The sequence below is a fragment of the Anguilla anguilla genome, chromosome 2, assembly GCF_013347855.1.
Source record: "Anguilla anguilla isolate fAngAng1 chromosome 2, fAngAng1.pri, whole genome shotgun sequence".
Classification (NCBI taxonomy): Eukaryota; Metazoa; Chordata; class Actinopteri; order Anguilliformes; family Anguillidae; genus Anguilla; species Anguilla anguilla.
In genome coordinates, this window is record NC_049202.1 from 21,251,144 (window position 1) to 21,278,265 (window position 27,122).

Here is a 27,122-nt window from a genome sequence, read left to right on the forward strand (position 1 = left end):
TCGTCAATCCCATAACCTGTGCTGAGTTCCAGGCGTGCTCCAACCTTTCCCGTACGCATTACCTCCAGGGCAATGTCATGGACGTGATGCCAGCGAGTATGGAGAAGAACGTAACAGTATATGTTAAGACTCCTTTGGATTTACCTCGGCTTTGATCTTAAGAAGCGAACGCGGGGCTGCTTTCACTCCAACAGCCCCCACCCCGCGTCTCTGTCAATATTTCTATTCGTAACTTCTAAAATATTCGAACAGAAAAAAGTTTAGCGCCAACCGCAGTAAAATCTCCAGAGTTAAATTCACTCTTACGACATACATATAGTCCTGCTCTGGTCTACAGTCGGACCGTATGTAGCTACTCTTGTAGGGCTAAATAATCACTGGACATTTTATTATGAAAAAAAGATGCAGATGACAGTTATTACATATAACAGTCACTTTGCCATAAGGGGGCTGCAGTAATTTCTTCGCGCGAGTCTCCATCTGAAACCTGATTGACAGCGTCCTGCTAAACGGTATATAAGGGCGTAACCAGATGCTCTTGATGCCATTAACACCCCAGACATCCACACGGGTGTGGATCTGTTCCTCCTTTTTTCTACTGCGTGTTGGTGCTACATTGTTTTTGTTTTTTAAATTATTTTTCCGAATATTTTTGTAATATTGCAAGAATATCGTTTTCTCCAGGATTTCTTATTATCGGTGGATATTTAAATCCGATTGTCCAAGGACGGTACCTTCGAAGCAGGTAGGTTTTTAACTTTTAAAAGTTTGTTACAAAACATGTTTTTGTTTAATTGCAACTTTTTAATTATAATTTTTTAAAGCACAGATCGTGTCGCTTCCTGATTTATCAATTTAGGCTATACCGTCGTGTGCTGGATTAGGTCCGTTTACTGCATTAATCTATGAGAATTGTAATTATGAAAACTTTGTATTATACGGTTTATTTTTTCTCCGAGAAATTGTGTGTATTTTTGTAATTGACATGGCTACAGTGACTGATTATTTGATGACCTTTTTAGTATCCTGTTGTCTAATGCTGAGAAATTCAGCAAATACAAATATTATTGACAACGTGCTTATTCAGATTCAGCATTTGCTGGTGCACCATTCTGCATACAGTTACTTCACTTGCAGGAAAATGAAAACAGATTTTTTGTATTATCCGAGGTGTAATACATTTTACCAATTTGAGGGATGTGCGGATAATTGCAGCCATTTACAGTAATTTTGTGTGTGTGTGTGTGTGTGTTTCAAGGAGCCATGATTCTTTTTGGAAGTCCTTTTTGGTTGCCAGTTCTGTTTCTGTGCGTTTCTGCCCTTACTGAAGGTAATTATCCCCGCACGTGTCGCACATTTAAAACAATCTTGATTGGTCTGCGACAACCATGTCTTAACTTATCATTCCAAGTCATTAATAATAAATATATAATGGATTATATGCTGCCATACTGTGCACATTAAGATACATAGGAATGAAAGCGCTTGTATTGTAATTTCCAGTGTAATTTTCGAAAACGTCACTTGAAAGAAAAATGGAGCTGAAAGTTAAGTAGGTGTAGCTGTGGGGTTTGTTATATAAGATACAAATTAATTTGAAAGTAATATAGTAATAATCTAGAACACTTAGAATTTTGGAAGTTAATTTCCATTTAATTCTAAACTTTGTACTGCTCAAGTTTGTAGAGAATTCAGAAGAGGTATCATTCCTCAGTGTGGCTGCAATCAGCAATAAACAAGTATTTCCACTGCAGTGAAAAGCGAGTGCAGTATTGTAATTAATACATTTTTATTACATTTGAAAACAATCCTGGATTTAAACATACTTGTCAAAACATATTAAAAGGGAAAGTCACTTGGTCCGTTGTTTTTGGCAGCTTTGATTGAATCCTGGGGAAACTAGCCCCCAGGAAAGATGTGGCTTTTATGTTAGGGATGGGTTTTCCAGGGCCATTTCAAACAAGCAACACTGTACAGTATGTGTGTATAAAGGGCTGAGAAGTTTTAAGGAAACTGATTAATGAAAGCTCTCAGTCGTGGTTTCACCCAGATTTGTCATTATGTTTTCAACATTTGCCCCTCCTCTTCCCTCCTCATTGCTGTCAGAAGGAGAGGTGGAAGATGAAACAGTGTTCGACCTCTTCGAGGTTAGCCAAATCACGCGCAAGACCGTCGGCGCCAAGCTCTTTAGAGGTCATGACCCTGACACGCCGGCCTACCGCTTCATCCGATTCGACCAGCTTCCGACGGTGAGCATGCCAGTGCTTCGCCAGATCCTGCGGCAGGTGCAGAACAACGAAGGTTTCGTGTTTTTGGCTACGATGCGCCAGGACCGCGGCTCACGGGGCACCCTGCTGAGCCTGGAGGGGCCTGGTGACCGTCGACAGTTGGAGATTGTGTCGAATGGCCGCACCAACACCCTGGACCTGGTGTACTGGATGGACGGCTCGCAGAACGTGGTGTCCTTCGAGGACGTGGACCTGTCGGACTCGCAGTGGAAGAACATCACGCTTCACGTGCACGGCGAGAATGCCAACCTGTATGTGGGCTGTAGCCTCGTCGATGGCTTCATCTTGGACGAGCCGTTCTACGAAAACCTTCGCGCAGAGGGCAGCAGCATGTACCTCGCCAAGGGGGCGACCCGAGAGAGCCACTACCGGGTGAGAGAAGGAGAATAATGGGCGGGGAGGTTGAGCTAGATTTAGGAATCACGCTGTGATTAGGCCACTGGTTCCCAACTGTGGGTCAAGACCTGCCATTTTGTCATGTAAAATAATTTAAGCCATTGAAGGTGATATAAGGCTACTGGCAGCATTAGACAATGTCGTTGCTGGTTAAGTGGATTTTGGTCTTGGGAATCTGAAAGCTTGCTTGAATTCCCTTAGAATGAAGCCGCACCCAACTGCCTCTTCTTTGATATGGTTCTCTTGTGAGGTGCTTTGCTCAATATTGTTGTTACTTTTATTCATTAAAGTCACTGTCAGAATTTCTGTAATGAGTGCCACTGAATAAAAAGCCATGAAGAAGGATACAAGGACCAGACTGTGAGTTTGAAGCTTAGAAAGCATGTATATTTCGTAGACTATGGTAGACCTAAGTAGTGTATTGCATTTAGGGAGAAATGCAAATTCCAAATTATGTGAATTCAACAGGTTCCTTCTTGTAATATAAAATCTGTGTCTCGTGTATGGAATATTGCCAATATTTGTTCATGGTTTAATGGCATGGAATAATTCACTATGTTAGCTTACTGTCATCCCTTGAGTTATGTTACATTGAGGCAAACTGCTTTAACTTTTAATGACTGAAGCTGCTTGAGATGCTACCCATGTTTCTGTGTTCTATGCGGAACATAAGGTCACATTTTGTTGCTTTTGTTGATTTAACTGGAAAATGTCCAATCCCCCAGTTTATTGCTTCGTTAAATACATTTTTGCTAAATAATAAAACAGAATTTTGAAAGAACTCATCTTCCTTTGGAAAGGATTTATTGGAGATGAAAATATTTTCCAATCCTAGCAGCTGTAAGCTAGGTGTACTTTATAGCTCAGAGGATTGAATAGCCCAGTCTCCAGGCAGTGTTTAAGGCAAGCCATTAGCCATGCCCCTTTCCCATAGATATTGAGCATGTAAGTCGCTTTAGCTGAGGGTTGGGTGTGTTTCGGCATGTCCAGCCATTGTCACTTCAGTACCAGTGGCTAACAGCTGCTCTCTCGATGTTCTTCCAGGGCCTTCTCCAGAATGTGCTCTTCATCTTTGACACGGCATTGGAAGATATTCTCAGGGGGCGGGGCTGTGAGGTCGCCAAGCAAGGTAAGGGTCAGCCAAGTGGCAACCCCGTAAACATGCCACTATTTGATTTCTATAGATATGAACGGCAATGGTCACCAGCAGATACCAACTATAAAATTTGGCAGTTGTGCCATAATGAAACAAATAGATTCACTTGCTTAGAACCAGATTATAATGTTTTATAAAAATCCAAAATAACACTGAGTGCTATTGTGGAACATTGTAGTACAGAACAAGCAGTGTTTTGTGGCAGCCACGCTTGTGAATTCAGACTTCTGAGGCTTCTTTCAACTTCTAACAAGTTTCCCAATACTGCCGTAATGTCAAAGTGGCAAGGAGTGGGAGATATCCTGTCTTCTTTGAAACACTGAATTACTTTCTTTGCACTGGCAATCAAGCCTTGTGTGAGCAGTGCTTAGGTTCTCTCAATGACATCACCTCACCCTGAGATTGCACAGTCAGCAGTCCTTCAGCAGACAGCAGAATTACAGCCTTTCTGTCTCATATGGAAGGACTTAGCGGTTGGTGGTTGGTTCTCTTTATGGATAAACTAATGTAAATATCTTAAAACAGACGCCAGATTCAGAGCACACACACACACGCATGCACATAGGCACACACATGCACAGGCACATGCATGCACGCACATGCACACACACACACACACACCCATTCCATTTTGTCCATCTCATTTCTTTAACTGGGCCTCAGAATGTCAGAATCCAGGTATTTCAGATCCAGAAGTATCTTGACCACATTGCACAATTTTTATTTTATTTCATGTATTTGTTTTTTGTTTGTTTTGAGGAAATGGTACTGTTGATACCATTGGAATAAGATCAGTAGATGTGCAGAGGGAGAGAAATGCACAGATGTCTATCTTAGTTTTTCCTGGCTCTGTGCACTCTTCTGATTTGCTGAGGATGAAGAATTACACAGAAGAAGTTTTGTGGTCTCCATGGTTATACTCTCAGCTGCTTCGCAGTGGGTGACAATGAGGTCATTTTTGGGTGCTGCCTGTTATTGGCTGCTTGTAACTGCACGTTTGCCCTGCCCATGTTGTCATGGGGCGTGAGATGACTGGATGAGGATGCAATGCAGAAATCGTTTTTCACTGGACTCAACTACTCAGGGCTTCTTCTGTTAAAAGGTCACAATTATCCTCACCCATATGCCAAGAGCCTTTGGGTACCTGCAATGATGTCAGAAGAAAATTTTATATACCTGTAACCAGGAATCCACCCAAGAACTGGCAAGACAAAACCAATTGTGTCTGGCGACAGCAGGATGTAGCTGATGGAGCTCTAACCTGTAACTCTGGCCCACCCACCATACCAGGCTGGGGAAGAAGCTGGGTTCTTTCAAGCAGTGAATCAGAGCGGGGGAGAACTGAACTGGAAAAGAGGTTCAGCGTTCCTCTGCACTGATGTCACAGTCTGGAAACCGGCATTTATAATGCCATCAGGAATGCCAATTTATAATTCTGACAAAAAAGGGCCAAACAGGGTGAGATTTAGCCAGAAATTAATTGAAAACAGTTGCAAGATATGTTGCTTTAGACAGAGTCTTCTTTTCCTTTTCTGTCTTGTGCATTCCTTCAAAGAAGCTTACGTTTTTTGAGTAAATTGTTTTTTGACCTCAAGTAATTTAAATTGTCAGGCAAGGGGCTTTTCCAGTCAAGAAAGGCTCTACTCAGTATTTCATGATATTATAAGTCTAAGAATAGATTTGCTAAATGCATTTCTCTGTTTAAAGATGGAACATAATTTCTGATGTGATGTGGAGTCCTCTATCCATATGAAATGTGCTTCATCTGGTTTACACCTGTTCTGGCTGGCAAACAGTTAAGGCCCTGCCAAAATGAGTCTTGTGTTTGCTTAGTGCAAATTTACCATAATAACTTAGACAAAATATTCAGTGTTAATGGGGAATTGCACTTTATAACACTTCTGCTTCTCATGACTGATATTGTTCTTCTAATGAATGTGTTGCCCTTCATTTTTCGATTAGGTATTTCATTGTGTTAATATTTTATGCTGTTTTGTTGTTTTCCTTTACAAATGCAGGAAGTAGACCCAGGCAGTTTAGTGTCGAACTGGAGGATGCATATCATTGCGCGACTTCTGATGTGGGTGTGCAGGCAATAACAGTAGGTTGGACGTAGAAATAGTGTTGTATTACTACTAGCTAGCGAAACCGAAAATGTCTGAGGATGAAATAAATGGATGGTGGCAACCCTATAACAACAGCCAGCAAGCTGTCTAACTGTTACCGTAGACATCCTATGTATCTCAGACGTGATAGCGTTAGCCAGCCCGCTTAGTACCTACTTTGAGCGGTTCGACCAACGATGGGAAAATGGTGGGTACAGCTCCAGGCCTTGGTAGTCGGTGGCTTCAAGTGCTCGCTGCATTAGTCCTCGGTTGCAAACTTCTTTGGCTGTTATGTTGGGGTGTCTGATTACATCCAGCAACGTCTGGCACAAAATTGCATCGCATGGAAAACTATGAAAATGTGCTTTCAAGGCAAGTTTAATGGGGGCATTATAACAACTGGGTACAATGCACCTCATTATTACACCGATATCGCATCAAACAAAAGAACGTCAGTTTGTTCGATTTCAACGCTAAGTTAACGGAATGTTTTGATTCACTTCTTCTCGATTTTGCCGCGAAACGAAATTGAAGAAGAAAAAACCGGAAACCATGCAACTATGTGGACTTGCGCTTAAAGAAAATAGGTCTTTCTTTCTAACGTTGGGCATTTAAAATGAAATAAATAATCAAAAAATTAAGGGTGACACTATCATTAGAAGGACAATATCAGTCATGAGAAGCAGAGGTGTTATAAAGTGCAATTTCACTTTAAGTGACCTGTAATAGAGTAAATTTTACACAGGTAGAGTACTGTTTATCCTGTGTGGACCCTTATAAATTCAATTAAGCTGAATTAAAACTGAACATTTCACAGTTGTATAGCTTAACCGGGATCCTCATCATACAATGGGCTAGTGTCTACAGTACTTGGTGCATTACATTTTACAAACATGAATTTCCTCTGGCAAATTAATTACAGATTATCTTAAAAGAATGTGTGGTGTGATATTAGAGTTCTGCGTATCTACACTGACAAGAGGATACCAGGATATTGTTAGAACTTTATGTGTGAGTGGAGCAGTCATGTAAATGGGGAAGAGAGCCATGTGTTCATTATGTCTAGTTAGTCCCCAAAGAAGTTGATGATATATTACACAATAACAGTGCTCACTATCACTTAGTGAAGACCAGCCTATACTGGTTAGCCATAAATGGCTGAATACTTATGTTTGCTGGCTCCTTTGAGATTCCCTTTGTCATACCACTGAACCACTGAAATAAGAAGGAAGCACTCAAGGCCTTACTAGAGAGTATTGACAGTCTAATGTATCCATGTTCGCAATCCTATCCCAGTAACATTAGCACCACCTTTCCCACCACTGCAGTCCTGTGCTGATGACTTAGGTATTTCCCCTGAGCAATCCAGATTTAGTTGCTCCCACAAGTATGAACCTCATGGGGCAAAGGTGCTGTAAATTTCTGTCTCAGACCACACTGGGCTGCCTTTTCCAAACACGCCCCCCCCCCCCCCCCCCCCCCCCCCAAACCCCGGTCCAAAACAGGACCTACAGCAGTGTCTCTGAGACAGAAGGGCAACAGAGCACGCTCACTTCCTGGTCGGTCTGGAACCCAGATTACTGCCTTGCATACGTGGAGCTCCCGGCGTCAACTGCCTAACGGTTGAAACTGCAGAAAATCAGAGACCCATCTGTGTGTGTTTACATGTTTGTGGATATGGTATACTTCCCTATTCCAACCCGTCAACTGTAAAGGTCATGAACTGTGGCCTCTGCCAACCTCTGCTTGTTTAATGAGGGCAGAATGCTAATTTGATCACAGATGTTTACCTCAGATACACCCCGCAGACTTCTCAGAGCTGACACTAAAACCCACTTTGATGCAAAGAAACATTTGCTAACTTTTTTTTTTTTTAAAGAAAGGTATCTTGAATCCTGTCTCTGGGACTCAGTAACAAGTCTAGTCTCCGCCCATGTGCTGAGTTTGAATGTTGTAATGATTTAATCTCCTGGTCACATGAGAGCCTTCCCTTGTGTTTAGCTCTGCGGTAGCGCTTTAAAAAACGTGAAATGTCTTCCACGAACAGTAAAAATAAGCGAGCAGGCTCGCTGAGCTCCAGTGAAGGTGTCTCATTTGATGAAGGCTGGTTTTGTAACGTGTAAAAAATCAGAAACAAGCAGCTTTCCTTGAGTCGTCTGAAGTACGCACATCTAACGGGAGCTGAAGCAGATTTATGGCAGACGGCCTGGTTTTCTCATCACTCAAAACAGCCACCCAGCTGTTTTTCTTTTTCCATTAGCGTGCCAAAAACAATAAGCCATGTTTTAGGTCCTCCCCTTCCCTCCCTGGTCTGATAGGCTCAGGAATGCAGCCGGCTCTCATCTTCCCTCTGAGGGGTCGTTTCACAGATCCGCGGAACTCTGGAACATTGACGCTAAACGGACCTTTGTCTCCTTTAGCATGGATTAAACATCCTCAGGCCTGGGCATCACAAGGCAGATCACAACTACCACCACCCCCCTTCCACAGAGTAGCCTTTTCCCTCTAGTCCCAAAAAACTTTCTATCTGTGGACAATTTCATACAGAGATTAGAAATCTCTTAACTGCTGAGACCATCAATGCAGACTGCTTTTTTAAGTGTATTTCCAAAGGAAAAAAGCTATGCACGTTATTACAGGCCTATGTCCATTTTATTTTATTTAGCATATTGGCCAATGTCCATTTTGTTTTATTTAGGGAGATATCTGTTTTATGTATAATAGGCCAAAGTTTATTTTGTAATTGTTATGGACCAATTTGTTATATTTTTTTTTTTTTTTTTTTTTTTTGCACATGCATATCTCAAACATTGTATAGGCTATAGACTATCTATTGCGTTATAATGCAAGAGCACATAGGCCTTAGTCTACAAATTTGGGAAGTCAACAAAATCAATATCATAATTTTTTTATTGATCCCACTGACCTATTTAATGCTTAGAATGTGTTTCAAGTGTTGAAAAATGAAACAGTCTGTAATGTGAACTTTGAGTGGTGGATTACTATTTAAGATTGTATGGCTTATCCTCACACCACCATGCGACTCTGACTGCAACAGAACATGGCTTCCGTCTCAACTTATTCTGATGGGTTACTTAGTTTAACAAATTTAGTTGAAATGGTGTTCTTTAAGTACATTGTCATGTTGGAAACCCATAGGTTTATGCATATTTGTCCTTGTTTTATTTAATCCTTATTGAAATGTGACCAACACATTTTTACTGGTAGCTTATGCCTTAAAAACAAGCCCAGTTTCTGGGGATTCCCAGGACAGCATACACCTTTTCCTGGGAAAATGTATTATTTGATATTGTGAAAAGTATTGATCCCTAATCCATTGTGACTTAAACGGCTTGTGTGCTCCCCCCCCCCCTTCCCCCTCCTCTGTCCAGAGGAAGAAAACATAGTGAGTGAGAGTGGGGAGGACGTGGGCTCCTCCATCGCCACCAACCTCATCGGCCAGAAGACGGACGCCCCCCAGGGGGGAGCAGACATGATGTGCGAGCGCTCGTGCGAGGAGCTCACAAGCCTGTTCCAGCAGCTCAAGGGCCTCCGAACCGTTGTGGGCAATCTCATGGATGGCCTGCAGAAAGTGGTGAGTCCTCGACTCCTCCCCCAGCAACAGGCCACGCCTCTGATGGCAGGCCACACCCTCTCCACAATATAAAGTCTTGACCACTGGTGCACAGCCCAAAAACTGGCAAAGTCACATTCATGTCGTTCAACATTCGCAATACCCCAAAACCACAGTAAAGTTAGAGCATTCAGAAGTAACTCACGCAAGACTCACTAATAATTGTAATGAAAGTAATGAAAGGGGATGTGGCTACAGCATTTAAACTGTGAGTCATGCTCTACGTTTAGTCACATACAACTCATTCTGGAAAGAGAAAATCTACAGGAAAACCCTTTGGTAACCACTGTGTGTGGTGTGTGTGTGTGTGTGTGTGTTCTCTCAGACAGAGGAGAATAATGCCATGCGTGAGGCTCTGTCCAAGATGAAGAACCCCAAAGAACAGCAAATGTGCTGGCAGGACGGCCGACTGTTTGAAGACAAGGAGGAATGGATTGTGGACAGCTGCACTAAGTGCACCTGTCAGGTGATACAGGGCATGCGTTCAGCATTGTGGTTACGGTATGCATTGCGCTATATCTCCTGGGTGTGCAAATTAAAATGTCATTCTTTCACAGGAGGCAAAGGTGGTGTGTCGTCAGATATCCTGTCCCGCTGTTTCCTGTGCCAGTCCATCCTTCATTGACGGGGAGTGCTGCCCTGTATGCCTCCGTGAGTATTTAGCCATCTTTTGGCCGGTTTTTGGTCCTTGTTTGCCCATCTTTTAGCCTGTTTTGGGTCCTTGTTCACCCAGCTTTTGGTCTGTTTTAGGTCCTTGTTCACCCATCATTTGGCCTGTTTTAGGTCCTTATTCACAGATGTTTTGTGGTGTTTTATTTCTTTTTCACTTAACTTAACTGCCTGCTTTTTGGCCTGTTTTAAGCTGTTCGTCATCCCTGCTTTGGCCTGATTTAGACCATTAACCACCCATCATTTGGCCTGTCTATGTCCTTATTAGGTCATCTCTGTTTTAGAGCCTTTCTCCTCAGTCTCAATGCTTGTTTTAGTCTCATAATTGCCTATCATTATTCATCAACCTTTTGGGATGTTTTAAGACCTCATTTTAGTTTGAGTGGCAGATGCCAACAAATACATATGGGTCTGTAAATAACATCTTCCTCTAATAGAGAGCATCATTTCTTTTCCAGATGTGTGTTTTTCAAGACCCATCCAATGTGGAATGAATGACCCTCCCTGTTTATTGAGATATAATAACAGGAAGTAGTTTTTACAGTAAATGCCAATGTGTTCTTAAGGGTTAACCACTCTGTCCTTTCAAGATTATTGTGAAATTCTGGGTTCAGCCCTGCTCTGAAGTGGTCATGATGGGTTGAAAACGAGTAATCTTCCTCCTAAAATTCTGCTCTAAAACAACACGCACGTCTCTTCCTTTCTTTCCTTTCTTCTCTCTTGTTTATGCATTATGCATGAGGACAGAACTGTAAGTAAGTTGTTGAAGGTGGGTCAGATCACTAGACTATTGATCTTTACCCTCAGCTCAGGTGCTGTGGTAAAATTTCCCAGCTGTATAAATATGCTAAATGTAAATGTAAAAATATGTAAAAACAGTGAGCATCATACGGTAACTCTTTCAAGACAGAAATAACTGGTGAGTCATGGCCACTTCAGGGGTATTAAACCTTGGTCCAGAAGGGCCACAGTAACTGCATGGCTATTAAACCTTGGTCTGGGTGCTTCAGCTAGGCACTGCTAGCTGCTAGGCAATCTTAGTTTTGATTGGTTCTGTCTAAAGTCCCCCCGAAGTGATGACAGTGTACAGAGATTGGGGAAATGGGCACCAGTCCAGCGTGATGACAGATGAGAAGCTCAAATCTTTTCTGGTTTGGATTAGGAAAAGTGAGCGCCCTGTGCCCCTGCCTGTCTCTGACATGCCTTCGCGTCTGTGTGTTCATGTCTCTGCGTGTCCGTCTGTGCCCGTGCCCATGCGCGTGCCTGCGTCTGCGCACCTACGACCGGATTCCCCTGCGCGTCTGCGTTTCCGTCCGTCGCCCCGCACACGATCAGCGATGGACAGCGAGGACGGCTGGTCCCCCTGGTCGGAGTGGACCGAGTGCACGGTCACCTGCGGCACAGGCACTCAGCAGAGAGGGCGGTCCTGCGACGACGCCAGCAACCCCTGCGCGGGCCCCTCCATCCAGACCCGCAGGTGCAGCCTGGGGAAATGCGACAGCCGCGGTGAGTCCCTGTTGCATCACTTCATTTGTCGTGACCTCACCTGTATCCTGCTCTGTCCAGACTCATGCAAAGAAACTGCGCGCTCATACTCACAAGCAACAAACACGGCCATCCATTCCCAGAGGTGCACCCTGGGAAGTAGTGTCTTATAGTTATGGCGTGGAGTAATTGCTTGTTATGACATCACTACATCACTGAGTTATTATTCTTCTGACAGATGTACAAAGACAAGAAGCATTGTACGCCATGCACTAAAGCAGTTTTTTTTTTTAAATCATAGTTTTACACATTTTACATCAGGTTTACACCAGTTAAATATTAATACTTAGAAACAATATGTGGTCAAATGACCGCTTCACACTCTTTAAAGGCTACTTGCATTCGAACAAGATTATATTTGAGGGGACTTAAAACGACCTCCTCCCCTGCCATCAGTTCAGAATTTGGGCCTCCTTCCTGAGAGGTTAGGAATAAACTTCTCGGGCTCATAGCCCACATGGGCTACCCAGATTAAGAACTTTGATAGATTGACATATGTATTATCACCAGTCATCGTAAAATTGGATGAATGATTAACAGCTGAGAGGGAAAACGGTAAAGATCTTACAAAACAAAGGTGGGAGAACATCTGCCAAACGTGTGTGTATGAGCATGTGTGCACCTAATGTCTCTACATACAAGCTTACAGAAAATGTTGTTATGACGCAACATATCATACCATGGCAGTCAGTATGTTCATTAAATAGAAATACAACAAATATCAAGAGTTTTGTGACTATCTGCGGGGTTTATCAGGATGGTTGTTTGGGAGTTTGTGGTCTAAAGCAAGAGAATACACTTCACAATTTACACATATATTATTATGTTTCCAAAGGCTGTAAATATTAACATATTAATGTTATAGCATTTATTTACAATTATAAACATTAATATAATTTTTACATTGTGCTGGTAGTATTGTGGCTTTCCGTAAGTGCAGCGGTATCAGGATGAATGCATCATAAGAAATATTTTCAACCAATATTAAGGATAGTTTTTTGAAGATTAATCAGGTAATATTCATGCGTACAACCTCTGAAGTAATGATGTTGCTGTACATGGGGCTTTAGAGTTAAGATGCCAGTACCCTATAACTGCTCTTGTAAAGCTAGCAGGTTGTCAGAAACGTCTATAAATACAGTATGTAAAATATCACAAAAAAAACACAAAACCTATCTGGGCCAATATAAATGAATGTGTGCATTAGTGAGTATATGAATGAGTGTGTTATTGACTGTGTGTGAGACGATTCAAAGGAATAAAAGCTTTTCATTGGGCGGGGTGGGGGGTGTGGCCCCATGGGGAAACCCTCATTTGGTTGGGTGGAGTATGAAATAGATCAGTGAGGGTGTGGTTGACCCACTTTGGAGCCAAGGCTAAATCTCTCTTGTTTGACTCATGATTTAACTTGCAGACCCATAATCAAACTTAATTTCTATCATTTTTCTCTCTGTACCAAATATGTGAAGTTATTGCACTAGTATATCAAATGACTATAACAATGTTTTCTGTCTTTCAGTTTGTCAGTGTGCGTTACTGACTCTCTGCCTGTTTGTGATGTCTGTCTTTTTTGTTCTACGTTTCATTAACGTCTGTATGCGTGATGCTCTTCTGTTTGTCTTTGTTTAACATTTATTTCTGTCTGTCTGTCTGTTTGCAGTCTTTCGCTGCTTGACTTTAGAGTCTTCTTGTCTGCCTTTGTCTGTCTGCTGGACATTTACGTTTCTGTCTGCCCGAATGCCGCAGTTCGCCAAGACGGTGGGTGGAGCTTGTGGTCTCCGTGGTCATCGTGCTCTGTGACGTGCGGTGAGGGCCAGATCACCCGAATCCGCCACTGCAATGCCCCAGTGCCACAGTGGGGGGGCAAGGACTGCAAAGGCAATGGAAGAGATACCCAGAGCTGTGAGGCAGAGCCCTGTCCTAGTGAGTATGGTGTCCCAGAGAGGACAAACTGCACCTCCTCTACTCTCTCCAAATTCAATCAGCACCTGACACGGTGGAGCAGGCCTGATTACTCAGTGACACCCCATCCACAGGAATCACCCGCAATACCCCAGCCCTAGAAACAACTCCCAAAAATCCCCATTCCAGCTCGCCTTCCTGACCGAGCCGTGGTCTGATTCTGAGCCAAAAGAAAAGAAAAAAAAAACACTTGAGAGACTGTGCATGTGCTCTGGTGAGGTCATTTTTTCCAGAACTCTTGTGACCAGAGCTGAGAAGGCGAATATTCAGCAGCAGTAAATGAGAGGAGGGAGCTTCCGCTGAGACACCAAGTGTAAATGTCAGTTCCATTTGAAATCGACATCAGAGACGGCGATAGTGTAGCCCGATGGCAAGTCCTGCTTCAGAAAGCAGTCCAGTTGTGTGAAAGAGAATGCTCTGGCACTCGGTCAAGTTTCCGTACAGAAAATAAGGAAGAAATTGAGCGCATTTCAGGAGGCGGATGTGTACTGTCAGGACGTTCCCTTTATTAGAGAAGTACAGGCTTGATGGCTTGGTGCCTTTACTGGTGTTTTAACATTTTACTTAAGTACAATTATTGGTTTCTAATGTTTTCTATTGCACATATTCCAGAAGCAAATGTATAATATGTAAAATTCTGCAGTACTTCATCCAATATTCTGCCACAAAGTTAGAAACAGTTATTATATAAAGACCACTACTACTAATTATTATTATTATTATTATTATTATCATCTTAGCAGACAACTCAATCCCAGACAATTATGCAGACCAATATCTAAGACCAATTATACAGCTGGATGATTTCTGAAATGGAACTGTGCGAAGAGTGCTACAGCAGTATGCTATACGAAACGTCAAACCCGATTACAAACTCGGTGTCCCTCAGTGTCTGCACTACATTTCTGACCTTTGCTGGCAGCCCGGCGGCTTGTGACGCGCGTTTCATCCTTCCCGTCTGTTCGTGTCCAGTCGATGGCGGCTGGGGTCCCTGGTCACCGTGGGCGATCTGCTCGGCCACTTGCGGCGGGGGTCTGAAGAGTCGAACCCGGCTGTGCAACAGCCCCAAGCCTCAGTACGGGGGCAGGAGGTGTCTGGGGGAGCCCACCGACAATGATCTCTGCAACCAGGAGGCCTGCCCTGTCGGTGAGAACGTGGCATCCCCGTGGCACCATAAACCCCACCTCCACCCCCACCAGGCCTGCCCTGGGGAGTGCTTCAGATGGGCCTGTGAAGCTGCTACACAGTCTTTTCTAAAATTTGACTGATTCTACACGAAAGCACTAAAAACGGTAGTCTGAGAGTCTATAGCTGGCGAAGATGTCACATGCGGTTGATTGCAATCTTGTTTAAACCAGTCAAGAGTCAATGAGTCAGCAATAGCATATGATGGCTCCATCCATCATGTGTTTCTCATATTCTGCGATCTTAGAGCAGGATTCGAATGCTGAAATGTTCTTATTGTAGTTGAGAAGCAATTTTAGCTCAGCTTATGTGCGAATCTAAAATTTCTTGCATTGAGGAAACTTTTACAATCAAGCAAAACACGCACTTCACACTTAGGTACAGATCTTTGACTTGAATTAATTTAAAAACTAAGAATATCAGTGAGAAAAAGACAGTTGTCTAGCGTAACATTGCAAGATTAAAGATTTTGTTGTGTGTGGTTTTTTTTTGTTTCTTTTTTTTGCAATGGTGGGTGGGGTCTTTAACAGATGGCTGCCTCTCGAACCCATGCTTCGCTGGTGTGGTGTGCAGCACCGGTGTCAACGGGTCCTGGGCATGTGGGCCGTGCCCCTTGGGTTACCGTGGTAACGGCACCCACTGTGAGGATGTGAACGAGGTAAAGTGGAGTCCATGAATACTGAAACGCGAACAGTGGCTGGTGCTGACGGCTGTTACACGTGATGATGATGTATAACGAGCCCAGCTGTGTACATTTCATGTTAATTGCACAACAATCGCAAACCAAAAATTACAGAGTGTTTTCACTGCCTTTTTACTGGTACCAAAGATAGAGCAGCAGAGAGAGCCAGAAGGGGCTCCATGTTCCAGACAGTAAATGTTTTATAATGAAACTGACTCACCTCTCTCTCTTTCTCTCTCTCTCTCTTCAGAGAAAAATCATTATAAAACTCCCTCTCTTTTCTCCATCTCTCTCTCTATGCCCCGCCCCCTTGCTCCAATAGTGTGATATGGTGTCAGACCTGTGCCACAAGGTGGGCGGAGTCCAGCAGTGCATCAACACTGATCCCGGCTTCCACTGCCTGCCCTGCCCGCCCAGGTACAAAGGGATCCAGCCGTACGGCATGGGAGTAGAGGCTGCCAAGAAGAATAAGCAGGTGGGGAAATTTTTCACGGATCCTACCTTTTCCAGTGGGACTTACACAAGTAACATTCTTTACATACCTCTTAAATGACAACATTTGCCATGTTAAAATATTTTCTGAACTAATAATAATAATAATAATACAAATAATAATAATAATAATAATAATAATAATAATAATAATAATGTTTGTGGATCCATTTAAAATCATGTTTAGGTCAACCATTTAGGTCAAAAATCTTAAACCAGGTTGTCTTTAACCAGGTAGGCCAGCTTGGGAGCTAGGGAGTCAAAGTGGGAATGAAATGCATAGCCAATCAAATGTAGGGGGAATTACCAGGTGGTCGGAGATATGATCTAGACAGATTTATGGTAGTGTGACCTGCACAGCGGGGCTAACACCCTACTCTTTTTTTTTTTTTTAAAGTACTGGGTGTTCCTTTAATGACCGTAGTGTCTCAGGACCTCAGTGTAACATCTCTTCTGGGGGGTGAGCTGATTCCGTTGTCTGGGGGCTTGCCCATTTGAGTGGGAAGGCAGGACAATGATATCATGCACAGAGGAACCTCCATACAAAATCATGTGAACCTGGCTCTGTGTTGCCTGATTTTATTATTTTTTGATTGACATATTATGGCCTTTCTCCATAATGTATCTCTTCATCTGGAATCCAGCCTGCAGAGACATGTGTTCCTCACAGGCTGGCCTAAATGTGTCATATTTTATTTCTTTTTTTGTTTCTTATGAGGGCCACAGCAATGTAACTGATATGGTAGTCTCCTGTGTCACTTTGAGGTGTTAGCGGTGGCAAGGGCAGCTTCAGTAAGACTATGAGATGAAAGTATGTTGGAAGTTTTTCCTGCCATGTGGCTACACCCCCCCCCCCCCTCCCCACACAGACTTTCACCAGCAACACCTTTTAGGTTGAAGGAGAAACATTGAAGGAAAAATGTGGAAAAATACCAGCCAAAATATTTGGCCCTGGATGAAAAGATATTCAAAACAACAATATTTTTCTTTTTTGGAAAGGGGAGATTGGGGGATTGGAAGACCTTTTCAGTTATAACACACTGAAACACATTTCTGAATCTGAAGCCAACCAGCAGAGTATGATTTAAAGACTGACTGTAGCTTGAAACCTGAGGAATGCTAAAGCCTGAGGCCTTTCCTATCTCCTGAAAGTGATGCCATTACTATGCCAACTAGCCTGAAGCAGACCGTTTTCGTCGACAACAGTTTTTCTTGTCATTGTGACATCACTGAAGCAGCAGATTGGCTCTTGGCTCATTGGCTCTTGAACCACAGTCCAAATGTCTGAGGACAAAATGTTTGTACAGAAATAAGAGAGCTAAAAATGGAACTAATTTAATGAAAATCAGGGCACAGCAGTGGGAATCCTAGATTTTAAAAAGTTTTGATTGCTGCATTGATTGCTTTATAAATACTTGTATTTGCTTTCTTGATAAAGAAAGCCAAGGAACCAATAAAGGCAATTATGTGACAGCATCATTCAATTTCCCATACTCCTCTTTTGCCTCTTTATCTTTCAATTTTCTTTTTTGTCCTCCTCCTCTTTTCCTTCCATCCCTGCTTCTGCTTTCCTCCTACGTCCTTTCCTTCATCCCTCTTTCTTATCTTACTCACTCTTCTCTCTTCATCTACTTCTCTCTCTCTCTCTCTCCATGTTTATTCCCCATCCTCTCCAGGTGTGTGAGCCCCTGAATCCCTGCAAGGATAAGACGCACAGCTGCCACAAGTACGCCGACTGCATCTACATCAGCCACTTCAGCGACCCCATGTACAAGTGCCAGTGTCGCATCGGCTACGCCGGGGACGGCTTCATCTGCGGCGAGGACTTTGACCTGGACGGCTGGCCCAACCAGGACCTGGTCTGTGGCGCCAATGCCACTTATCACTGCAAGAAGGTACTGACCTCCCACTCAACCGCCACCATCAGACAGCGCCCCCTTTAGGGCTGGAGGTATGACCTCACTTCATAGAGTAGAGAATTGTTCTGTGTCGGGAACGATCCCCTGCCGCCGTGGCCGCGATGGCTCAGCTCATTGACTGCAGAGAGGATAAAAGCACATCAGAAACACAGAAACAGCCTGTGGCTGGAAACCTCTGATTACCTCACAGTTTAGGGTCAACAATCTAGTATTCTTAGGCTGTAAAACATCTTACAGTTTGCTGTACACATTGCACGTGCCCAGTGAAACCAGCACGGGTAAATTAAGTTTATTGCATTGTAGTGTGCCCCCTGAAAAAGAACTAAAAAGGCAATGTGCTTATCCTAGAGGACATGGACTATTGAGTTGTTAATTCTTTCTGACGAAATTGGTTTATTATTTTTTTTTCTTGCTTTTTTTGGTAATGGCAGGCAAAGTTGTATTTTTAATGTTATTACCAAACCACAAACTCACACCAGAACTGGCTCAGGGGCTCCTAGTTTCCGTCTTAAACTTTGCTATTGTGCATTACACGCAGCAGATTTGTCTGTTGCTTTAAGAATCCCTACTGCAGTACTGACCTTCAGAACCTGCATCGGTGTGCTCAGTTTGAAAGATCAGAGGAATGCAGAGGTCATGCCACCAAACTGCCCGAACCCCCAGGCCAAAGCCACCGTGTCAGTCAATCAGTATTAAATCACACTGACAGAGAGGTGTAGGCTGACTACAAGGCACTCGATAGGCCAGATGTGTTGACAGAATCAGAGAACCTGAGTGGGCTAAAGGTGGTTGTGCTCACATTTTCTCAGTGGGAAACCTCTGAATATCATGCTGAGAAAATACCTAGCCATAAACTGAAGTCATATCCACAAACACCACAGCTTTATATTATAGCTGCTGATTGTCAGTCATCAGACTTCTAGCCAACGAGAGTAAGGCTGGAGATAATCTATCCAATAAGTGAATGGCTAGAGATGATCCAACAAATGAGGTTAAGTTTAAATGCACTGGTTGGAGAGTGAAACTGAAAATGAACAGAACGAGAAAAATGAAAGGCACAAAAATAAATTAGAATTCAGAGTTTGCGAGAAGCTGTGGTGTGGTTTATTTTATTATAACTGAAATTAAACATTTTAGACCTTGGGGATAGTGACTGCCATTTTGAGTGCCTTTAATTGGTGATGAAATGGTTTCAGGAATTCAGAAATTGGAGGAATGTTTAAGATGATGTCTCATCTGTGATAGATTACTCATTAATGAATAGTTACATTTTATGTTTTGCTTTTTCAGGACAACTGCCCTAAACTGCCCAACTCAGGGCAGGAAGACTTTGACAACGATGGCCAAGGAGATGCCTGTGATAACGATGATGACAACGATGACATCTTGGATGACAGGGTGAGTGAACCAACACCATTGCACCCTGATCGAAACATTGTAATGAATGCCAAATCCATGTCACTTTTGTTTCTACCTGTCTTTTGCTGTTGCTGTCATCTTCACAGGTAGCCACGACCCCGGAAATTCGTTTACAGGTCAACTCAAAGGCTTGCCTGTCGGTGCCTGTGAAACGAAGGGTGGCCATTGTTTTGGAAATGGCTGATTAGGTTTCCCTCCTTGTGCCTTCTTCAGGATAACTGTCCCTTGCAGTACAACCCGAGGCAGTTTGATTATGATAAGGATGACGTTGGCGATCAGTGTGACAACTGCCCGTACGAGCACAACCCCACCCAGACGGACACGGATAACAATGGAGAGGGAGATGCCTGTGCCATCGATATCGACGGAGACGGTAAATCAGTCATATGTTCACAACCATAGTTTGTGAAATCATTATTGCGTGCCGACTACTTGCAAATAGCGCCCATGCAAAATGCTCATTTAAATGTGTTCGGTGAGGGCTGAGAATTTTTCTAAATACCTCGAAAGGGCGAGACACATATTTTTGAATATAGAATCTACATAGTGATTTGAGATTACTATTGATGATGACTAATAATGATAGTAAAAAGAACTGTGTTTGAAAGGGCCTGACAGTGATTTTCGATGTTTATGTGGGGACGTACACACTGCACACATGCTGTCTGCCTCCCAGTCAGCACTTGTCCAAACACTCTCACATTCTGCCACTGTCTCTTTGATGGATCACTTTCCTAAAGTGTGGAAAGTCATGCAGAAATAAAATTCAGTCCTGCATGCAGCGCCCTGTGTGTGTGCGTGTGTGTCTGTGTTTTATGTATCTCTTAGTAACTGTTATGAGGTATTTGTATAAATGAAAAAAATGATTGTGTCAAAAATATATTATGTAGACATTGGCCATTGGGTAATTTCAAAGTGTAAGACATAAATCATTTGGAAATAAATAATGTGTGTGTGTGTGTATATGTTTTTTATTGTCTTCAGAAATTCTGAATGAACGGGACAACTGCCCCTACGTTTACAATACTGACCAGAAGGACACTGATTTAGATGGCGTTGGTGACCAGTGTGACAACTGCCCATTCGTTCACAACGCAGACCAGGTAATGGGGGCGGCGGAATGGGTGTGGCCAAAAATATAAATCATAAATCTGAAAATAATTATCTATTTTACATTCAGTCTCAACCAGACCAATCAATCAGATTCAAATGATTATTTATTGAACCGGATTAGCTGTGATGGTCTGCTCTAAGTCCGTCAGTGATTTTAAAGAGAATTGGAAAACCTGCTGAATTGTGGGGCTGTGAAATATTCTGGAATTAGGGTCAAAACGTCTTTTGATGTGCCCCACCCTCCACCCGGTAGGCCGACATAGACAATGACCTCGTGGGAGACCGGTGTGACGACAACCAAGACATCGACGAGGACGGCCACCAGAACAACATGGACAACTGCCCCTACATCGCCAACGCCAACCAGGCCGACCACGACAAGGACGGCAAAGGGGACGCCTGCGACCATGACGACGACAATGACGGGATACCCGATGACCGGGACAACTGCAGGCTGGTGCCCAATGAAGACCAGCTGGACTCTAACAGTGAGCACTGCTCAGTGGCCCTGTTTCACGCTAATCGCAGAACACTTCACAAACATGCCTGCCAAACGCTCACAAGCCATAAAACCAAATGTGAAAATGAAAACATTTTTTTTTTCCATTTTCCGTGCTGTATATTGTAATCCTATCAGAGACAAAACTTATACAGAATGTGAATAGAGGTGAAAATAATTGTCATACAAAAATGTGCTGTCAGGAACTGAATGGGTGTTAACCAGTTTTAATAGCAAGTTTAGCTCGACCTCATGGGATCACTATTGAGTAATTTCTTTGTAATTTAGCAGTAATTATTGCACACTAAAAATGAATACCTTATGTTAGGGGATTTATTGTTGGATGTTATTTTGTGGGGCATGTGCCACTTTGGTGTACTACAGGTAAACATTTTGGCAGAGATACGAGAATCCTAGCGGCGGTAGGTTCTGACCTCCTGCCTCTTACCTACAGTACATTCCACAAAGGTAATCAGGTAGATACCCAACAATGCTGTCATGTTCACTGCATGGCAGAAACATGTAGGCGTGGCAGCAGATGTAACATGGGACAGTGTTTACTGCACATTGGCATGTGCGCATGTGGCTGGCTGGCTGGATAAACCCCAGCGGTGAACCTGATTTTAATATGCTCTTGGTTCTGTGGAAGTTCTGCGGCATGAATTGGTGGAATTTGTTGCTGTGCAAAGAGATGGCATATATTTCTTTTTGCTGTAAACCATGATTATTCTAGCTTGTGTGTGTTTGTAATTCAAGAGATTACACTTAAATGCATTTTATTTCTGTAAGTATCCTTTAAGCCAAGGATACTCAAATAGTTAGCTAAGACAAACAGTGCTTTGTGCCATGTGGCATCAATTATCATAGTCAATTTATTCAGCTGCGCAAAAATGTGTAGCTGAATTTTACAATGGCTTTATCCAAATCCAGTGTTTGCTTTTGTTGTGAAACAGCATCTATGAGGCCCTGAATATTGCCACCGCTGGGATCACTCTAATGCCCTTGGCCAGCACACTGATCACCCTCAGTTAGCAGAACTTACGAGCGGTCTCAGATGATATGTTTGCGATTTAAACATGTCTGTATTTTGAGCAACAGGCTCCGAGTCATTTTGGGTGAACTAGAAGCAGACACGCACCTTAGCAAACCAATGATTTATTATTATTCAGAACAGACCTACATACCAAGGATTGTTACTTGGAAGCATGTTTCCCATTAGAAACGTCATTGTTCTCTCATTAGAAAGTGGCTCAGTCAATAAAGGTGCGTCTCATGACAGCAAGCTGAGCTCCATAGCATAGATCTTCCTAGCTGGAGTCCTCAAGTTATGGCTGTATCAGGACCTCCTAGCTAGTGTTCATGCCTACACAGTACTAGTTAGCATCTGCGTGAGATGGCCTTCTCTTTCAGTTGGTACTAGCTCTGATGTAGTGATTTGTGCCTGGTATTGTGGAAAATAGTTTCAGGCTCATCGATGAGTGTGTCCATGGCACTGCAGTGGCAATGTTCCTTGCATGGCGCTATCCACATAAAAAGAGTACCTGAGGTCTGATCAGTGCCTCGTCCTAACAAGGCACTGATCTAGTGCTTGGATGGGCCCCATGGTATAGTATCGAATCCATGCCGGTGCCAACTATAGCCCCCCGCACATTTTAATACGTTTTCTCCTTAGTCTTTCAAAATACTTTGAAGTGGACATGACACACTGGCATAGTTGCACAGTGCTCCTAGTGTGAAGAAGCATGTTGACTGACCCTCTGAACCCCTCCTCAGGAGACGGCCGGGGTGATGCCTGCCAGGACGACTTTGACAACGACAGCATCCCCGATATTTTTGATGTTTGCCCGGAGAACAGCGAAATCAGCATCACCGACTTCCGAAAGTTCCAGATGGTGCACTTGGACCCCAAGGGAACCACGCAGATTGATCCGAACTGGGTTGTGCGCAACCAGGGCAAGGAGTTGCTGCAGACTGCCAACTCTGACCCAGGAATTGCAGTCGGTGAGTGAGTGGTACTGAAAAGTGCTAGGACTCCCAATATGGGTCCGCTGACCTCAAGAGTTCATAGGAGTCCTCATAAACAAGCTGTACGAGTCTGGTTTACACATTCTTGGAAAAATTACAAAGTGGTCTGGGAACCCCTGTATAATGTGTACATGTCTAATTCCTTGGCTGTGTTCACAAGCTTCAGTTAATTAATGTGAATTGACTTTACTGTAGCCTATGGTCAACTGTTTTCCAATGTCCCTAATCTTGTATAAAAAATTGTAACATTTCATGTGTATTCCATTTTCATGTCGGAGGCATTCTTTTTCAGTCAGTGAAATTAAGACCAAAGTAAGAAAAGAAGGTGTGTAAGAAAAATAGCCTTTTGAAAGTTGACGGCTCTCACTAATGAAATCTGTATGATTAAATCTGGCCCTGAGAATGGATGTAGTCTGATTTGTTTTGCTCATCTCCCACCCTTCTCCACGAACTCCCAGGGTTCGACGAATTCAACGCAGTGGACTTCAGTGGGACGTTTTACGTGAATACGGACCGGGACGACGACTACGCGGGCTTTGTGTTCGGGTACCAGTCCAGCCGCAGGTTCTATGTGGTGATGTGGAAGCAGATCACTCAGACCTACTGGGAGGAGAAGCCCTCCAAGGCCTTCGGCATCTCCGGCGTCTCCCTCAAAGTGGTCAACTCCACCACGGGCACCGGCGAATACCTCCGCAATGCCCTGTGGCACACGGGCAACACCAAGCAGCAGGTGGGCTGGTGTTCTCACAAGCTGACTTACCCTGCATTTGAACAGTCAGACTAGTCTAATTTGAGGTTAGTAGATCATCCTGAAGGGTAGTGCAAACACAGCACACTGTTGTTTCACCCTATCATCACTGCACAGGAAATCTGGGCCTTCAATTATCCACACACCCCTCCCCCCAGCCACTCTGGGTTGGGAAGTCTTCATCCATGTCCTGCCATTGGCCTCCAGTAGTCATCCCAGCTGCACATCCTGGGTGTCTGAGTACCATCATGGAACTGGATGGCATATTACAGGGGACTGTAGAAGACCACAAATAATCAGCCTACACAGATAACTCACTTCACCTGGTGTTCTTGGGTCTGAATTGCTGATTATAAAGTGAAAACAAAAAATAGCAGACTCTCCCTGGTCACCCGGTTTTGCAGGCTTCAGATTTATTCATTCAACAAGCTGAGGTCTGGTTTCAATCAGTAGGCCGACTGGCACATTCATTCACAATCAATTGTTTGTTTCTGTTCTGTCGGTCATATTGCATTCATTTACAGTGTCTCTTAATTGCCTGTTACCAAGGCTGCAAGTATTTTCCTGTTACCCAAGTTAGCTTTGAGTCTGGTTATATGAACGTTTTTGCAAACAATGTCTGTGGCTGTGCGCCTAATTATAGCCCGTGTATAACTTTAGGTGGAGGGGGGGTTTCCTCATAGTCCCATGAATCATTTTTCTTGCTTGCGATGCATCTAGGTTCGCACCCTCTGGCATGACCCCAAGAACATTGGCTGGAAGGACTACACCGCCTACAGATGGCACCTGATACACAGACCCAAGACCGGCTTCATCAGGTACACATCTCACGGAATCGCAACCGCTTTGCCATCTAAAATGGGTTCCCTTGTTTGTGAAAGTAAATAGAGCAGATTTAGATAAGCCTCTTTCTCACTCTCTCTCTTCTTCCAGGGTGGTTGTTTATGAAGGGAAGCAGATTATGGCCGACTCGGGCCCCGTCTACGATAGGACATTTGCGGGCGGAAGGCTAGGGCTTTTTGTCTTCTCGCAGGAGCGAGTTTACTTCTCCGACCTCAAATACGAGTGCAGAGGTGAGTTTCTGTACGGTCGTTGGCCCTGCATCTCCACACCACGTCAAAAATGAGTCAAACTCCCATGAGCCACGGGCCTCACTTATTCTGCAATGGAACGGTGCTTCGAAAATCAAAGTGTCCACTTACACCTTAGTATCAGTACCATTTTCATTGCTTGGAACATTTAGATTTTCGTTTTCTTTCTTTTCTTCAAGAAGTGTGCTTCTCGTTTACAAGTACGGCTCCATCCATTCTCAATCCTCTTCTCTACTTTGTATTCCCGTGAAAAAAACAGTACAATAGGATAAACTACTGTCACCATGTCACCACAGCAAAAGTCTCAATACTCAGTTAGTGGTATTAAATTGGTATTAAAATGGTAAATGAAAGTTTTGTGCTATAATGTTTTACGGATCTGTCCCTTTTTGATTTTGTTTTTTTAGATAACTGAGTTCCGCTCAGTGTGGAAGCGGTGATGGCTCTGGATGGACGGCCTCCATGCCCAGATAGCCTCCATGCACAGAACCAGGATCAGTTTTCATACCATATTCCTATACCCAAAACATCTGCCACAAAAATGATGAACCAATTGGAGGTCAATCCATCTATGCCAAAGTGATGCAGAATTGCTCAAAATCAGCCACATCCTCACATGTTAGTCCAGGTTACTTTACTTTAGCTCCACCCATACAGAGTTCTCAGGGCTAATGTCTGCTTTACCTGTCAGTTGAAGGGGTGGGGTTTGTAGGGAGGGGTGTTGAGGGGAAGGTAAGATTTTACAACTTGAGACAAGCAAGGCCATCATATTTCTTTGTGTGCCTTATGAATGCCATTAACTAAAAATTAAGTGCACAATCCAAACAAATATGTGCCTGGAGGAATTATGAATTGTACATTGTCAACCACTTATAGGTTTTTTTTTATTTGTAAGACCACTCTATATGTTTTCTTCAAGTTTTTTTTCCCACGTATTACTAAATTACCTTTTTTTATTCTTCACGTGATTTATTCTTGTTCATATTCTCATGTTGACTTGAGTTCACAGAGTAATGTTGGGGATAGTTGGGATGCATGTCATGTGATCTAATCACAAGACTCCATTTCACAAGGATAGTTCTGTTTCATTGGGAGTATTCTGCATTGTAACCAAACTGCATCATTCCAGCTTAATTGCACAAAGAGCTCTTAATCGTTACCAGTCTGTTTCCTGGCTTCTTGAATTCTGACCATTAAAGTGTTCTTTTTTGTTATAGTTGTCTTTTTTGTTTGTGTTTCAGTAAATCCCAATTTTCCAAGGGATTGCACAATTTTTATTCTGATTAAAAACTGTTTTATAACTGGGAGATGAAGATGTTTATATTCAGGATTGTATTATAAATTTGTCTGTAAATTATTTGTTTTGCTTCCATTCTTAGTCAGTGTTTTGTTTGTTTTGTTTTTTCTTTGCCAAAGATTGTAAATAATTATTTATTTGTTTACATAGACGAATTTCACAATTGAAATACATTGACTGGTTATCTTTAAAATAAAGTTTAAAGTATATTTTCTCCTGGATTTTTGCATTTTGATTTCAGTATCTACAGTTTATCTGAAAATAAGTAATTGAAACGTTACATTAGTATTTAGAAAATATTTTCTAAATGTTAAAAACAGGGATTAAAAACTTTTGTATAAAAAAGGAACAAGCTAAAATGTATTTCCTCAAATTAAGCAAGCAATTCGGGGGGGGGGGGGGGGGGGGGGGGGGGTTATATAATATTATTAATACTATTAATTTTAACCCATGTGCAGTTCTATCAGACCATGAGTTTAGATCAAAGTGCCCACGCAATGTGTGATGACCTCTGCAGTGAGAGAGAATTCAAAGGATAAATCTAAAACACAAGATCACTCTGACTTATTAAGCGTATTGAGGATATCATAGGAGATTACTCATTGGAATTTAAATCAGGCATGGAAAAGAGACTTCAAGTGCGCCCCCCAAGGGCGTAAAAAATCTTGATCTCTGATTTATTATTATTTATGCTAATCCTTCAAGGGAAAAGGCAATACTCCAAATTTGGGGAAAATCACTTTGGGTGAACCCTGTACCCTACAACATAATACAAAATAAGGTACCTCATATGAAAACAACACGTCCAGTACATTCAATGCAGCATCCCTGAATTTTTTATTTTATTTTTTCTTTGAGAAATTAACCGAGGCCCCCTTAATATCACCCTTGTGATTC

General features: G+C 42.9%; 1 protein-coding gene across 2 annotated transcripts; it reads left to right on the forward strand.

Annotated features, from left to right (window-relative positions):
• On the forward strand, positions 1-26,144 carry LOC118221142 (thrombospondin-2-like). Of its 2 annotated transcripts, none has more exons than XM_035405916.1 (22): positions 1-745; positions 1,259-1,330; positions 2,107-2,660; positions 3,729-3,813; positions 9,338-9,540; positions 9,905-10,045; positions 10,137-10,230; positions 11,584-11,754; positions 13,540-13,716; positions 14,728-14,901; positions 15,471-15,598; positions 15,945-16,097; positions 17,791-18,009; positions 19,324-19,431; positions 19,666-19,825; positions 20,437-20,555; positions 20,819-21,053; positions 22,838-23,065; positions 23,548-23,819; positions 24,558-24,655; positions 24,771-24,910; positions 25,336-26,144. In XM_035405916.1, the coding sequence occupies exons 2-22, from the start codon at positions 1,264-1,266 to the stop codon at positions 25,341-25,343; spliced, it is 3,534 nt and encodes a 1,177-aa protein (XP_035261807.1). In that variant the 5' UTR covers positions 1-745; positions 1,259-1,263; the 3' UTR covers positions 25,344-26,144. The 2 variants fall into 2 exon arrangements, with proteins under 2 accessions (XP_035261807.1, XP_035261808.1); XM_035405917.1 differs by having other exon boundaries at positions 2,110-2,660.
• The last annotated feature ends 978 nt before the right edge of the window (positions 26,145-27,122 follow it).

Excerpts from the sequence above, each read along its gene's own strand:
- LOC118221142 (XM_035405916.1), top strand. The coding sequence starts at position 1,264 with ATGATTCTTTTTGGAAGTCCTTTTTGGTTGCCAGTTCTGTTTCTGTGC. Across the intron at positions 10,046-10,136 it reads GCACTAAGTGCACCTGTCAG|GAGGCAAAGGTGGTGTGTCG; the intron begins GTGATACAGGGC and ends ATTCTTTCACAG. Across the intron at positions 15,599-15,944 it reads ACTGTGAGGATGTGAACGAG|TGTGATATGGTGTCAGACCT; the intron begins GTAAAGTGGAGT and ends TTGCTCCAATAG.